This window comes from Lolium perenne, chromosome 5 (genome assembly GCF_019359855.2).
Source record: "Lolium perenne isolate Kyuss_39 chromosome 5, Kyuss_2.0, whole genome shotgun sequence".
Lineage (NCBI taxonomy): Eukaryota > Viridiplantae > Streptophyta > Magnoliopsida > Poales > Poaceae > Lolium > Lolium perenne.
In genome coordinates, this window is record NC_067248.2 from 199,479,051 (window position 1) to 199,492,634 (window position 13,584).

Below are 13,584 nucleotides of genomic sequence, written 5' to 3' on the forward strand. Positions count from 1 at the left end.
CCCTGCCGGTGCTTATTTGAGGGCACCGGTGTAGATGCTCCAAGGGTCTCTCCAAGGTACGATGCATGTGTCGATGGGCTATATGCCGATGATCGGGCCAATATTGTGTCAAAGATTAATCGCTTTATTTCGTTTTGAGCTTCGGTGACCAAGATGACGAAACACATGGTGGAGCCTTGAAAATGGATGAGTGGTCCTGATAGATTATCTGTACGCGCGAGAGGATGATCTGACTTCACTGAGCTTCTGTGTAGAGTTCATTTGTGTTGTTGTAGTGTCGCTGGTACTCTTGTAACGGCTCATGTTTGGGTACCGTTGTGTTCTGCAGTTGTAATGTGGATGGAACTAGCTGGTGGAGCTTTCATCATGTCCCCGTGATGGACAGACCTGGTGGTCTAAACCCGAAAAGAAAAACACTACATCCTCGTCCGGAAATAAGTAATTTGAATATATTTATTTTTGCATATATCTACATACTAAAATCACCACTCTTCGCGCGAAATTTACCGTTTGGTATCACTTTTCTTTCCCCGGACATCAAACCACCACATGTTGGTTGATTCTTTACAATTCGCGCTAAATTGAAATTGAACGCAAGTTAACACGGAATCTAACATGGGGAGCCACCTGTAAGGTCGACGTGGACAAGGTCCAACTTGTCAGGACCAATTTCAAAATTAAATATCCAAAAAATATTTAAAAATAAAATACAATGTGGGGTCATCCCCTTCGTTTTCCCCACGGAGACCACGTCCACCGCCTCCAATACACTCGTTGCCCTGACGACGTAACTCCCGGCTGAGCTTCTCGCCAGAGCTGATGCTTCTCCATGGCTCCATGTCGGAACAGGATGGCGTCGGGGTTGGGGAGGCTTGGCCGCGGTGCTAGCGGGTAGCGAGGAATATGTCAAGAGAGAGCCATGGAAAGGTGGAGCTCGCTACGATGTTTGGAAATGGGGCGGGCGGCATGGAGGAGGGCCAGGCAGATGGAGTGGTGAATGGCGCAGCGGCTAAGGGTGAGGCGGGCAGCGCGGAGGAGGACCAGGCTGTGCGCTTGGTCGTGCCCGCCGCGAATTGCAAAGAACCAACCAAAATGTGGTGGTTTTATGTCCGCGGAACGAAAAGTAGTATCAAACGGGTAAATTTCGTGCTAGGAGTGGTGGTTTTATGCTATATACTCTACTAAAATGTGTCTAGATATATGCAAATCTAGATACTTTTGAGTCACTTATTTCATATTTTTGAGAAACATAGTAGAGACGGTGAACGCTCGCACGCTCTACCTCTAAGAGCACCTTCGAGAGACAGTGTCTAAAAAGACTGATCGGGTCTTTAGATTGACAAAGTCATCACAAGCGTCTCGTTATTTGCCTCTTAATGAAAGAATATTCCACCTTTATGGGACACTAACGTGTGAAACTTGAAGTTTGAACTAACTTATTTTCAGACGGAGAGAGGAGCATTATGCTCGGAGACGATTAGTTGATTTTATCAGTTTTTATTGACTTCAAAAAAGTTGGGAGCTGGGAAAAAAACAGCCAAATATTGGTCGTGGATAAACGTCAGTTCCGCAGGGGGATAGAAAGGCTTGTACCTTCCATCTCGTGAGAGATTTGGAAACAGCGTGGCACGCTTGTATTTGAGAACACTTCGAACATCTTGGCAAGAACCGGCGCGGCGGCGCTTCTGGGTGCCAAGCACTTGGGGTACATCGTGCTTGCCCGGAGTTTTTGGCTAGGAACTTTTTTTTTTTTGACGGGTGAAACTTATTTTTCTTACACTAAAACTATCTGTATAAACGAATGAGGGTAATCATTCGTCGTACAAATGAATATATAAATACACGAATCAGTGTATATTCGATAAATGTGAGAGGCTTGCGAGAATCCAGTGTCCTTTTCTGAAAGTGCTCAAGTGCAGTCGGGATTGCCAAATATCGGTTTCTCCCTTTGCAAACTTTGGTTTCATGTGGATGGCCAGGATCTCCCGATAATTTTTCGTGGGCTAACTTATTCTTTCAACTTTAGTGGTGGTGGAAGGGAGAGGGGTGACACCGAAGCACACCTCTTGCCAATATTTTGTTACTTTCCAGAGTCATCGGAAGGTAGTTCATTTGCAGTTCATCGGGGCCAATGCTTTATTTGGCATGAAAAAACAAGGCAACAAATGGTATCAAAGCCATGGCTAAAGCAATCAACATCGCGATACGAATGATTATTGGAAACGAAAGCACCACTGTTGAAGCCGAATAGAATGACAAAGCCATCACTTGATTCAAATGCGGAAGCATGATAGAGTCGCCCTTTGTAGCCTTGCCTAGATAAGCCACATTTGCCGACATCCAATAAGAAATTTCATTGCTTGCCCTGAGCTTTGCCTGTTCTTCTTCCCAGAACGAACGATGGTGTAGCAGGGTTGTACTGCTGTCACACATCAAGCTGCATAACTCACATAAATACATTGCCGCTAGCTTCTCCACCATTTCCGAGCCGGGTGCCGTTAGAGCCATCAGAAGGTAGTTCATTTGCAGTCCTCGAACTGCTCCCTTTCGCAAACTTGCCTTTCCTAAGTATCGCATGTATCATCTGTTGGTGCCTGCTGCTTCTACAATGACCCTCAAACTGAGATTCAGAGTTACATTTGGCCTCGCACATTATGCAATTCCATTCTGAGGGTAGTTCTTCGTTCTTGGCAATTCGTGGGCGGTTGCGTTTCTCTTGCTTGATTTTCTCTCTTAGAACATGAATGTTCAGCTGGTGCCTCTTGCCTCGAAGATGGTTCTCTAGGTCTGATTCACATGTACAGTGAGCATGACAAATGCTGCAGATCCATCTTGAATCCGGATTCAACTTTGATTTCCATGATTCAGAATTGCTTGCCTTGTCCTTGTTTTGTTCAAGAAAGGATTGAACATTTTCTCGGTGTCTTATGCCCTTTAAGTGGTTCTTCAAGTCTATTTGGCAGGTACAAAAAACTTGACAAATGCTACAGATCCATTCTGATGGTGGCTCCTCTGAATTCTTCGGCACATTGATGCCATGTGATTTTCCTTCCTGCACCATGATGTTCCTCGGCATGCCATTCTTATCCCCTTCTACGCTTGCCTCTGTGATGTTCAGTTGGTGTCTATTGCCTTCGAGATGCGACTCCAAGGTCGATTGGGATATACCATTGGCCTGGCAGGTACTGCAACTCCATTTTATCGACGATATTTTCTTCTGCTCTGTACCAAGATATGGTTCTGCTGCCGTTTTCGCCTTCTGATCACTTGCCTTAGTTCTTGGGACCAGTGTTGCCACATTTGACAAATGCTTCTGCCCAGCGTAATGCTGTTGTAGGTTCTGCTCACTGGGTGCTTGTACCTGGCAAACGGTGCAACTCCATTTCATGGGTGGTTTGGTATTCAGTCTTGATTTATGTGATTCAGAATCGCTTGCCTTTTTCTTGCTTTGTTCAAGCAAGGACTGAACCTTTTCTCGGTGTCTTATGCCCTTTAAGTGGTTCTTCAAGTCTGTTTGGCAGGTACAAACAACTTGGCAAATGTTACAGCTCCAGGCTGATGGCAGTTTCTCTGAATGTCTCGCCACGTTGATACTATGCGATTTTGCTTCCTGTAGCATGACGTTCTTCGACATGCCATACCTATCGTCTTCTATATATGGATGGAGGAGGAGAGCGACCAGTGGCGATCCGCTGGGATCGCAGGGGACAGCAACGAGGCGGCAGTTTTGCCAGCCCTCCACGGCAGATTCTGGAGCCTCGACCAAGGGGTCGACGACGACGATGGACCCTCTCCACGATCCTCTTCACCGGGAGACTACCGGCGATCACCCTCGGAGAGGGCCCTGAAGACATCGTCCAGGTATGTCAAAAGAATCACAAATCGTTTACAGCAGAGAAGTGCAGCAATGGCTTTGTCTGTGCAACTAGATCCTACTGTTTCGAATTTCACGGCGGCAAAACAAGCACCGCCGCCGGCGGTTGATCTCAAAGTTCCTGTCCTAGAGCCGACAGTGTTCTTTCTTGAGGATTTTAATGCTGCTGAATGGACCAGAGTGGTTCGGAAAAACAGATTACGTAAGGTTTCTTATGGTTGGGGTGAACATTTGCCTGGCTCAGAATGCCGGCGATCACCGGAGCGGGAGTTCAGCTTGAGTGGACGTAGATCCAGATCTCGTCAATTTCGAATTAATGGGCCTACGTATGCTTTTGGTCCTCGTCCTGTTTTGGCAAGTAATATCCATTATGGCCCACAATTACGGCCAGGGAAATCAATCTATCGTAAAAGAGGTGTCAATATAGCATCAGGGTTGCCAGCGCCAATACCCCGTGGAACTACTGCCTCTGTTACGATCGCACCACCTCTGGCGGCTAGGGTTCCTGGGAGGATGTCAAGAGCTCCGCTCCCTCCGAACTCTGGTGCGCCGCCACCTAATCCTCTCCGTCAACCGATGCTGCCGGGACGTACTCCTGTGCGTGCTGATGGCCGTGACAATGGAGCTCGTGGAGATGAAGGTGCCTTGACTGGTGGGGGTTCTGCTGGTTTTCAGAATTTTGGCAATCAAGGGCAAGGCGATCAGCACTCGCGGCGTCCACAACAGCAAAATAGCAGATTCGAGCAGGGCTCCAACTCAAGCCAAGGGGGTTCTGGTACTTGGCAAGAAGGGGGTTTCAATGGCCAAGGTTTTGGGGCATACGAGTCAGGTTATTTTGAAGGAAATAATGGCTATGGAAATGGTTATGGGTCTATGAACAGAGGTAACTACAGGCAGCGTCCTTACCGTCCTTTTTACGCGGGGAATAGAGCTCGTAATAATAATTATAGGGGTGGCAATGGTAGATTTAATGGCAATAACAATAGATACCAGAGAGTTTTCAACAATGCTGAAAATAGCTTAGCTACTGTAGGGACTCAGGCTCAGAGCCCTGATGATGCCCAGGTTGCTGTAGTGACCGAGGTCGCCAATGCCTCTACAAACCTACAGAATATGGAAACTTCCTCAGTTGAGAGTTTGTCTGTTCGTGCCCAGAAAAAAATTGACAAAAGACAATGTCTGAGATGTGGAGAGAATGGTCACTTAGCTGAAACCTGTTCTGCTGTCTTATGCTTATACTGTGAAAAAACGTCACATGAGTCAAAAAACTGTCCGTTGCTTGATATGCCAAAGCCTGTTGCTGTTACATATGGGGTGAGTCGCAACGAACTGATGTTTCACGAGGTCCCAGTTTCATCGGATGTGACGTTTAGACATGACAGTGGCAAAGTGGGAAGGATTTCAGTCACTGGTGGAGTTCTATCTGCACAAGAAATTGTGAAAGAACTGGAGTGGATCATCCCTGGTAATCATCAGTGGGACCTTGTTCCTACAGATGATGGTGCTTTCAAAGTCACTTTCCCGTCGAAGGCTGATCTGGTAAGGATGACAAAAATCATAAATGTTCCGGTACCTGACACCACGATGTTTTTACTTTTTGAAGAATGGTCTGCGGCTGATCTTGATAAGTTTTACCTTACTTCAGTATGGGTGAGAGTTCATGGCTGTTGCTACAAGGAGAGATGTGATTATCTATCTCTTTTTGGTGTTGGATCTTTGATTGGAAAAACGAAAGAAGTGGATATGGCATATACTAGAGCTCATTCTGAGGCCCGTATGCTAGTCGAAGTCTCTAGAGTTCAGTTCATTCCCACCACAACTATTGATCATACATATGACGGTCAAGGGTATGACCTAATATTTAAAGTTGAAGAACAGAAGAATAAAGATAAAGTGGATGTGGTAATGCAAGAGGCAAATGATGATGAAGACCCCAAAGAGCTTGGTGAGAAGGAGAAGAAATTAACAAAAAAAGATGATCCTCCTCATCCGCCTCCTTCTACCGGGCAGGTCAAGACACCAGCTGTGTCCAACCCTGCCAAGGAAGCTACTGGTTCTAAAAACCAGACTCTGGCTAATTCTCTGCCAACTATAAAGGTGGGTTCAATAATATGTTGCTCTGATGTGAAGTGTTGGTCTGAAAGTAAAGCTATTCCTCCTCGTCGTCTATGGGGTGATTGCGAGTCTGATGATGATGATAGTCTACCGTCACCTTTACCCCGTCTAGAGACTGCTGGCAATGATTCGGAGGTCGATCCATTGGCAGGGCAAACAAAGGTTCTCTCTGCCAAGGCAGGTGTTGCTGCTGCCGTGTCACATGAAACCACAAGTTTCTCTCGCCACGGCACATCCTACCGAGGCAAGTTTTCAAGCACTAGTAATCCCCGAGGCTGCTCGGCAGCCGGCCTCCCGGTTTACATGATGCTAAAGGTATGGTTGGTAATATTTTACTAGAGCAAGAGTCTCTGGGGTTAAAATCAGTAGAGGAATTACCCTATCCTTTTTCTTGTACCAATGACAAGTTTTCATTTCCAGAAAAATTTCCTAACATGGCACAGAAGGTTGCTCAAAAGGAAGGGAATTTGGGTACAATAGCTTCATCACATGTACCTAGAGAATCGGAGATGTCTCCATACCAGTCCACTGTTTCTATAAAAGGAGGTGTAGTTACTGATACTAGTAAGGAACAAGAGAATCCTTTAAATATGTGTAATATTATGATTACTGAAAATTGTGAACACACGTTTTTAATTCCGAGTTCTTCTGCAGTTTCAGAGAGCAATATAGGAAATACTACTATGAAGAATGCTAAGAATAATGGTACAGGTGTTTATCTGGGAGGGCGGTATACCAGTGAGGATATTCTGGCTTTTGGTGGGATTTCAGCTAGAGAGATGGATGTTCGATCGAGTGAAAGAATCCGCTGTCAACCAAATGCTGATGCTCCACAGATGGAGCGGGCTCAACTTTTAACTCAAGCAAGAAAAGAGGGTTCTCTTACAGGTACACAAAGCTTCTCGAAATTCTCGCTTAATTCACTTTCGAATGATACTGTGATAAATAGGGCAGCAAAATTAGGTGTCTCGCTAGGAGTGTCACCTGAACAAATTAGTAACTCTGTTAATATCATCAAGGAAAAAGATAATATGAGAACGGTTGTTATGTTAGCGAAAAATTTAAAAGAAAAAAGTGCCGAGGAAGATCAAAGATTCTATCCTTAATCAAGCAACTAATTTATCAGCTTGACCTAGTAGGGGAGCAGCTCGGCTCGTAGGAGCATTCTCGCTTTCTTTGTTAAACCTAAAATAACTAAGGTATATAAAAGAAAACAAAAGGTAGTTCCAATAGCTGTGCGAAGAAGTGCTAGGTTGAGTAAGAAATAATTGTACAATCACACAAAATGAAAGGTGGTTTTTGGAATAGTGGAGGGTTTAGAGATTCGTAAAACACATTTTTGTTAATGAGACAATTCGTGACTTCAAGCTAGACTTTTTGGCCATTTCAGAACTGGCCGGGACAATTTCTCTTCACCATTTTTGAATCATATTTCTCGGAGGTTTATATTTCCGGTGGTATTGTGTTCCTCCAATTGGAAGATCCGGGGGATGCTAGTTGGTTTTAATGCGAGAAACCTTGTCAGCTCAAAATATTGTGACAGTGATAGATGTGTTAAATTCTATATCACATCTAAACATGATAACTATAAATGGGTGCTAGTCGCTGTTTATGGGGCTGCTCAAGATGAGCAGAATCCTGAGTTTCTAGCTGAGTTAGTTAGGATCTGCGAAGATGAACCCCTTCCCATGATTGTTGGGGGCGATTTTAACATCATTCGGCGAAGGGAGGAAAAATAAGGATAGTTTTAATGAACGATGGCCTTTCATATTTAATGCAATAATTGAAAGTTTGGATCTCGTAGAGATAGCTCTCTCGGGACGCCAATTTACTTGGGCAAATCGCAGGGAGTCGCCTACTTATGAAAAACTTGATAGAATTCTTTCTAGTGTAGAATGGGAGCAGAAATTTCCGTTAGTGACGGTTAGAGCGTTACCAAGGTCTGGGTCGGATCACACTCCCTTAATTCTAGACACTGGAGAACAAGCCTTTAGTGGAAATAAGTCAATTTTCTCATTTGAACTGGCCTGGTTTAAAAAGGAGGGCTTTGTAGATTTAGTGAGGCGTGAATGGACATCTATATCAAAGGGCAATAATCCTATGGAAATATGGCAAAATAGGATTAGACATCTTAGATGCTTTCTTCGAGGATGGGCTCGAAATTTAAGTGGTGAATACAAAACTGAGAGAGATAGACTATCACATATCATAGAAACCCTTGATTGTAAAGCTGAAACCAGTCCGCTAGAAGAGAATGAGAGGGATATCTTGCGAAAGGCAAGAGATGATCTAGCAAAGTTACGTCGAGAAGAAGAGTCAAAATGGCTCCAGAGAGCTAAAGTTAAACATATCCAAGAAGGTGGGGATAATACAAAATATTTTCACTTAATTGCAAATGGTAAACATCGTAGAAAGAAAAATTTTCAATTAGAGCAACAAGAAGGAACTATCACTGGACAGGAAAATCTAAAGAACTATATATCAGATTACTATAAGAGCCTATTTGGTCCGCCACCACAGGGCTCTTGTACAATGATTGAGGATATAAATAATTACATTAATCAAATTTCGGGTCAGGAAAATGAAATCTTAATTGCTGTGTTTACGGAGGAAGAAGTTAAAGAGGCTGTTTTCCAAATGGAGAAAAACAAGTCACCCGGGCCTGACGGTTTCCCGGCTGAATTTTATCAAATATGTTGGGATGTTTTGAAAGATGATCTAATGGCTATGTTTGAATGTTTCCATAGAGGTGAGTTACCTCTATTTCATTTGAACTATGGGACCATAATCCTGCTACCCAAGAAAGAAAATGCTATTCAAATAGAACAATACCGTCCCATTTGTTTATTAAATGTGAGCTTCAAAGTGTTCACCAAAGTCGGGACTAATCGGGTTTCCAAAATTGCTGAAAATGTAGTTCAACCGACCCAAACCGCGTTCATGCCAGGAAGACATATTCTTGAAGGCGTGGTTATTTTGCATGAAACCATTCATGAACTTCATAGGAAGAATTTGGATGGCGTGTTATTTAAAATAGATTTTGAAAAGGCGTATGATAAGATAAATTGGTCCTTCTTGCAACAAGCGTTGCGTATGAAAGGATTTGATCCTACGTGGTGTAATTGGATTGAAGACTTTACTCGAAAAGGTAGCGTTGGCATCCGGGTAAATAATGACATAGGACACTATTTTCAAACTCAAAAAGGTCTACGACAGGGTGACCCATTGTCGCCCATTTTATTTAATATCGTTGCGGATATGCTGGCAATTTTGATTGCAAGAGCAAAGGAAGATGGTCAAGTAGCAGGTCTCATTCCTCATTTAGTTGAAGGGCCTCGTCTATTCTTCAATATGCCGATGACACCATTTTATTTATGGAGCATGACATGGATAAGGCCTTAAATATGAAGCTAGTGCTTTGTATCTTTGAACAATTATCGTGGTTAAAAATAAACTTTCATAAAAGTGAACTTTTCTGTTTTGGGCGGGCAAAACAGATGGAGAATGACTACAAAACTCTTTTTGGTTGTGACATAGGGTCACTTCCTTTAAGATATCCTGGGGATTCCAATCCATTTCGTAAAATTGAGAAACGGTGAATGGAAACCGGTGGAGGATAGGTTTGAGAAAAAGTTAAGTAGTTGGATTGGTAAAATGTTGTCCTATGGAGACAGATTAGTATTAATCAATTCGGTTTTAACTAGTCTCCGATGTTTATGCTCTCGTTCCTTGAGATCCCAAAAGGTGTTCTAAGAGGCTAGATTTTTCAGTCACGGTTTTTTTGGCAAAGCGATGGTCATAAGAAAAAATATAGGTTGACTAAATGGAATATTATTTGTAGACCGAAAGACCAGGGGGGTTTGGGAATAGAAGTTCTAGATATAAAGAATAAATGTTTGCTAAGTAAGTGGCTTTACAAACTTCTGAATGAGGAAGGAATTTGGCAAGAGTTGCTCACTAAGAAATACCTACACTCGAAAACTTTGTCATAGGTTTCGGAAAAACCAACTGATTCTCCTTTTTGGAAAGGTCTAATGAAAGTGAAAGAGGAATTTTTAACTAGAGGTTCTTTTGTGGTTGGCAATGGGATGAACACTGTGTTCGGGAGGATATTTGGTTAGGGGACAAATCTCTCGCGAAGAGTACCCATCTCTATACAATATTGTAAATCACAAGAATGTCACGGTTGAAAATGTGCTTGCAAAGAAGTCCACTTAATATTAGTTTCCGTGGGACCTTAAACGGTAACAAATGGGAGAGATGGACACATCTCCTACATAGACTTATCTTGGTTCAGCTAAATGATAATGAAGATAGGTTTACATGGAATTTAACAGTAGTCCTGGAGTCTTCTCAGTAAAGTCAATGTATAATGATCTTTTATCTGGACACACGGTCTCCCTCAAAAAACATATCTGGAAGTTGAAGGTGCCATTAAAAATAAAGATTTTTATGTGGTTCCTTCACAAGAAGGTTATTCTTACAAAAGATAACTTGGCTAAACGTAATTGGAATGGTCCTACTAATTGTTGTTTTTGTGATCAACATGAGACAATTAATCACTTATTTATCTCTTGCCCTTTTACGCAGATGATTTGGAGAATAGTTTATATGACTTTCAATATAACTGCGCCTATGAATATAACTAATCTTTTCGGCAACTGGTTAAATGGGGTAGACAAAAAAAGCAAAACCCACATTAGAGTTGGAGTTTGTGCTTTGCTATGGGCGATATGGAATGTGCGCAATGATTGCATCTTTAACAAAACAAAATTTCCATCATTTTTGCAGGTTATTCCAATGGCTACCCATTGGATCCATATGTGGTCCTATCTGCGCCCAGAGGAGGAGCGCCTTGCTATGGATATTGGGTGCAACCGACTGGCAACGGTTGCACGGGATTTCTACAGCCAGTACGGTTGGCGTGCTAATCGAAGACTAACATGACGATGCAAAGGCGCTTCATGCTAGTGGTGTTTAGATGGCTCATTTTTGTAGAAACTTTGAGTGATCCATGAGATGAAATAAGTTTTCATATTGAATTCTGGTTGTTATGACTATTTTTTTAATAAAGGAAGCTGTATGCATCAATTGATGCAGAAGCTGGGGAATCCCCATTTCGAAAAAATACCTATCGTCTTCTACACATGTTGTTGCAATGTTCTCTTGATGTTTTTTGCCTTTGAGGTGCGCATCCAAGGTCGATTGTGCTGTGCCATTGGCCTGGCAGGTACTGCAGCTCCATTTTACTGATGATGTTTTCTTCTCCTCTATACTGAGAGAAGGTTTTGCTGCCGTTTCGCCTTTTGGTCACTTGCCTTAATTGTTGGGTCAACTGCTGCCACATTTGACAAATGCTTCTGCCCAGCATACTGCTGTTGTAGGTTATGCCCACTGGTTGCTTGCACTTGGCAGACCGTGGGCGGTTTTGGCTTCTCCGTTAGTCAACTTGTATTGTTATGCCTGCTAGTTCCCACTTCTCCGTAGGCGGCGTCTTACTCGGTGGAACAGCCTGTTTGATATTTTGACTAGACCATTAATAAGTGAAATTTTGAACACAAGGAGAGCAAACGTCCTATCCAGCTTGATGCAATTTTCTTAGTAGGTCATTAGCAAGTTGACTTTTTAAACATTGCAGTTGCATAGTAACTTGCCAGAGTCCACGTTATGTAAAGTTTGAACATTCAGAACCGTAGTAATTGACTGGAAAACATCAGCAGTGAATTTGGTCCTACTAGTATCTTATCATACACAGGCATTGCAAATGTTAATTTGTGATGAGGTTTTTGTCTCACAAGGAGTTTGATTCAGTTTGAAGATTCATAACTATAAACAGTATTCTGGAATGTCAAGACAACAAAATGCACAAGCTGCATGCACTCACCTTAATGGAGTCCGGCAGTTTGCACTCATCAAACTCTGCATTCCGCTGATTCACAGGCTGATCGGCGCTGAACAGCCACGGCTTCGACCGTCCATGATCTGCGGTGACCACACCGTGCCATGGCATCGGAGTTGTCTTGTGGCCACAAGCCGTAGTGGCATGCAGGAACATGACACGCTCTATCTTGGCCAGCTCTTCTTTGTTGATCTCCTGGTGACGGCGGTCCATGTGGAGCTGCGAAAGTAGCGCATCCCTCGCAGCCAGCATCGGGTCCTGCTCTCCTGCACCAAGCATTGGAATTCTACATCTGATTTGAAGTTTTCAACCAGGAACGTGCTGCTAGGAGTACAACAGGATGGGCCGAAGTTTATCCATGGAAGGGGAACAGGTGGTTTCGAGGCATACCTTGCGACGGAGGGTCGGGGAAGCGGCAGCCGCCGGTGGAAGCCGGGTTTCGGCGAGAGAACTCCATCCATCGGGTTCCATGGGAGTCCGGCAGTTTACGCTCCTTCAATTCTGCATTCTGACCAGCCATGGGCTGCTCCTGCTCGGCGCTGAAAAGCCACGGGTTCGACCGCCAAGCATCCGCGGTGGCCACGCCATGCCATGGCATTGGCATCGGCGTTGTCTGGTGGCAACTGGCCGAGGCGGTGCACAGGGCCAGTGCACGCTCTGTCTCCGCCAGCTCCGCCTCGATGATTTCCTGGCGAAGGCGGGCCATGTGAAGCTGCGAGAGCAGCGCATCCCTCGTCGCCAGCGTGGGCTCTTGCTCACCTGCAACAAGCATTTTGCATCTATTACATGGTCGGCTTGGGAAAAATTCCCACTCCTTTTGAACAAGAATTCTACTCCGCCAGGGTAGCCAACCATGTATTACATCTGATTTGAACTAGCGAGTAGTATACGCTAGCTAGGACGGACCATCAGGGTATCCGACCATGTATATATCCATGGAAGGGGATTTTTTTTGTAGATTCAATATCCCCCACAAACAGGCTCGAATCCCATTTCAGAAAACAAACTAATCCAGCCAACAAATCATCCCTAATCTACTCTACTACGTCTGGCACGAGTACTTTCAGTTCTGTATAAAGTGGAGATTAGTGTGTTCAATGAAGGTCTTGAGCCGTGACACAGACCATAACCTGCTTCCTTTCTAGAAAAATCAAGAATAAACTATCTCTAAATTTCAAGGCATATAAGCGGCGCGGATCCGAAGTTCCGAACCCAGGAGAACTGGAGAAAAGGTCTCCCAAAAAATACATTTTTTGTTTTAAGGAAGAAACGACTGCATGCAGAGACAGAGAGGAAAGAGAGTGTGCCTCGCTCTCATCGACACATACCGTGCGGGTGCGGCGGAGGTTCGGGAAAACGGTTGCCGTCGGCGGCGGCAGCGGCGGCGGTGGCTGGACCGCGCCTGGAGAACTCCATCGGTAAGGTCACTGGAAAGCAGAGCAGCGAAGCAGGGCCGGCCCATAGGGCGGGGCAGAGGGGCGCTTGCCCCGGGGCCCTGGCCCAAGATTTGTTTGAATATTTAATACACTTATACATATACTCTTTGGGTTGTATAATTTAAAATAATTCTAGAATATATAGATGTTTTATGATGTAGCATACCGCTTCTCTACTCCGATTCCTAATACCAGAAGAATCAACAATTACTCTTTAGGCCATACGGCTTAGAATAATTCTAGAAAATACAAAAGATCAT

General features: G+C 44.0%; 1 protein-coding gene across 2 annotated transcripts; it reads right to left on the reverse strand.

The window, feature by feature from the left end:
• Positions 1-1,748: 1,748 nt before the first annotated feature.
• On the reverse strand, positions 1,749-13,380 carry LOC127301533 (uncharacterized). Of its 2 annotated transcripts, XM_051331793.2 has the most exons (5): positions 13,217-13,380; positions 12,279-12,647; positions 11,874-12,154; positions 11,121-11,501; positions 1,750-3,641 (listed from the first exon to the last, which is right to left on the reverse strand). In XM_051331793.2, exons 1-4 carry the CDS (start codon positions 13,302-13,304, stop codon positions 11,430-11,432), a joined length of 810 nt encoding a protein of 269 aa, XP_051187753.1. In that variant the 5' UTR covers positions 13,305-13,380; the 3' UTR covers positions 1,750-3,641; positions 11,121-11,429. The 2 variants fall into 2 exon arrangements, with proteins under 2 accessions (XP_071676364.1, XP_051187753.1); XM_071820263.1 differs by lacking the exons at positions 11,874-12,154; positions 12,279-12,647; positions 13,217-13,380 and having other exon boundaries at positions 1,749-3,641; positions 11,121-11,432.
• Positions 13,381-13,584: the final 204 nt, after the last annotated feature.

Excerpts from the sequence above, each read along its gene's own strand:
- LOC127301533 (XM_071820263.1), bottom strand. The coding sequence starts at position 3,634 with ATGTCGAAGAACGTCATGCTACAGGAAGCAAAATCGCATAGTATCAAC.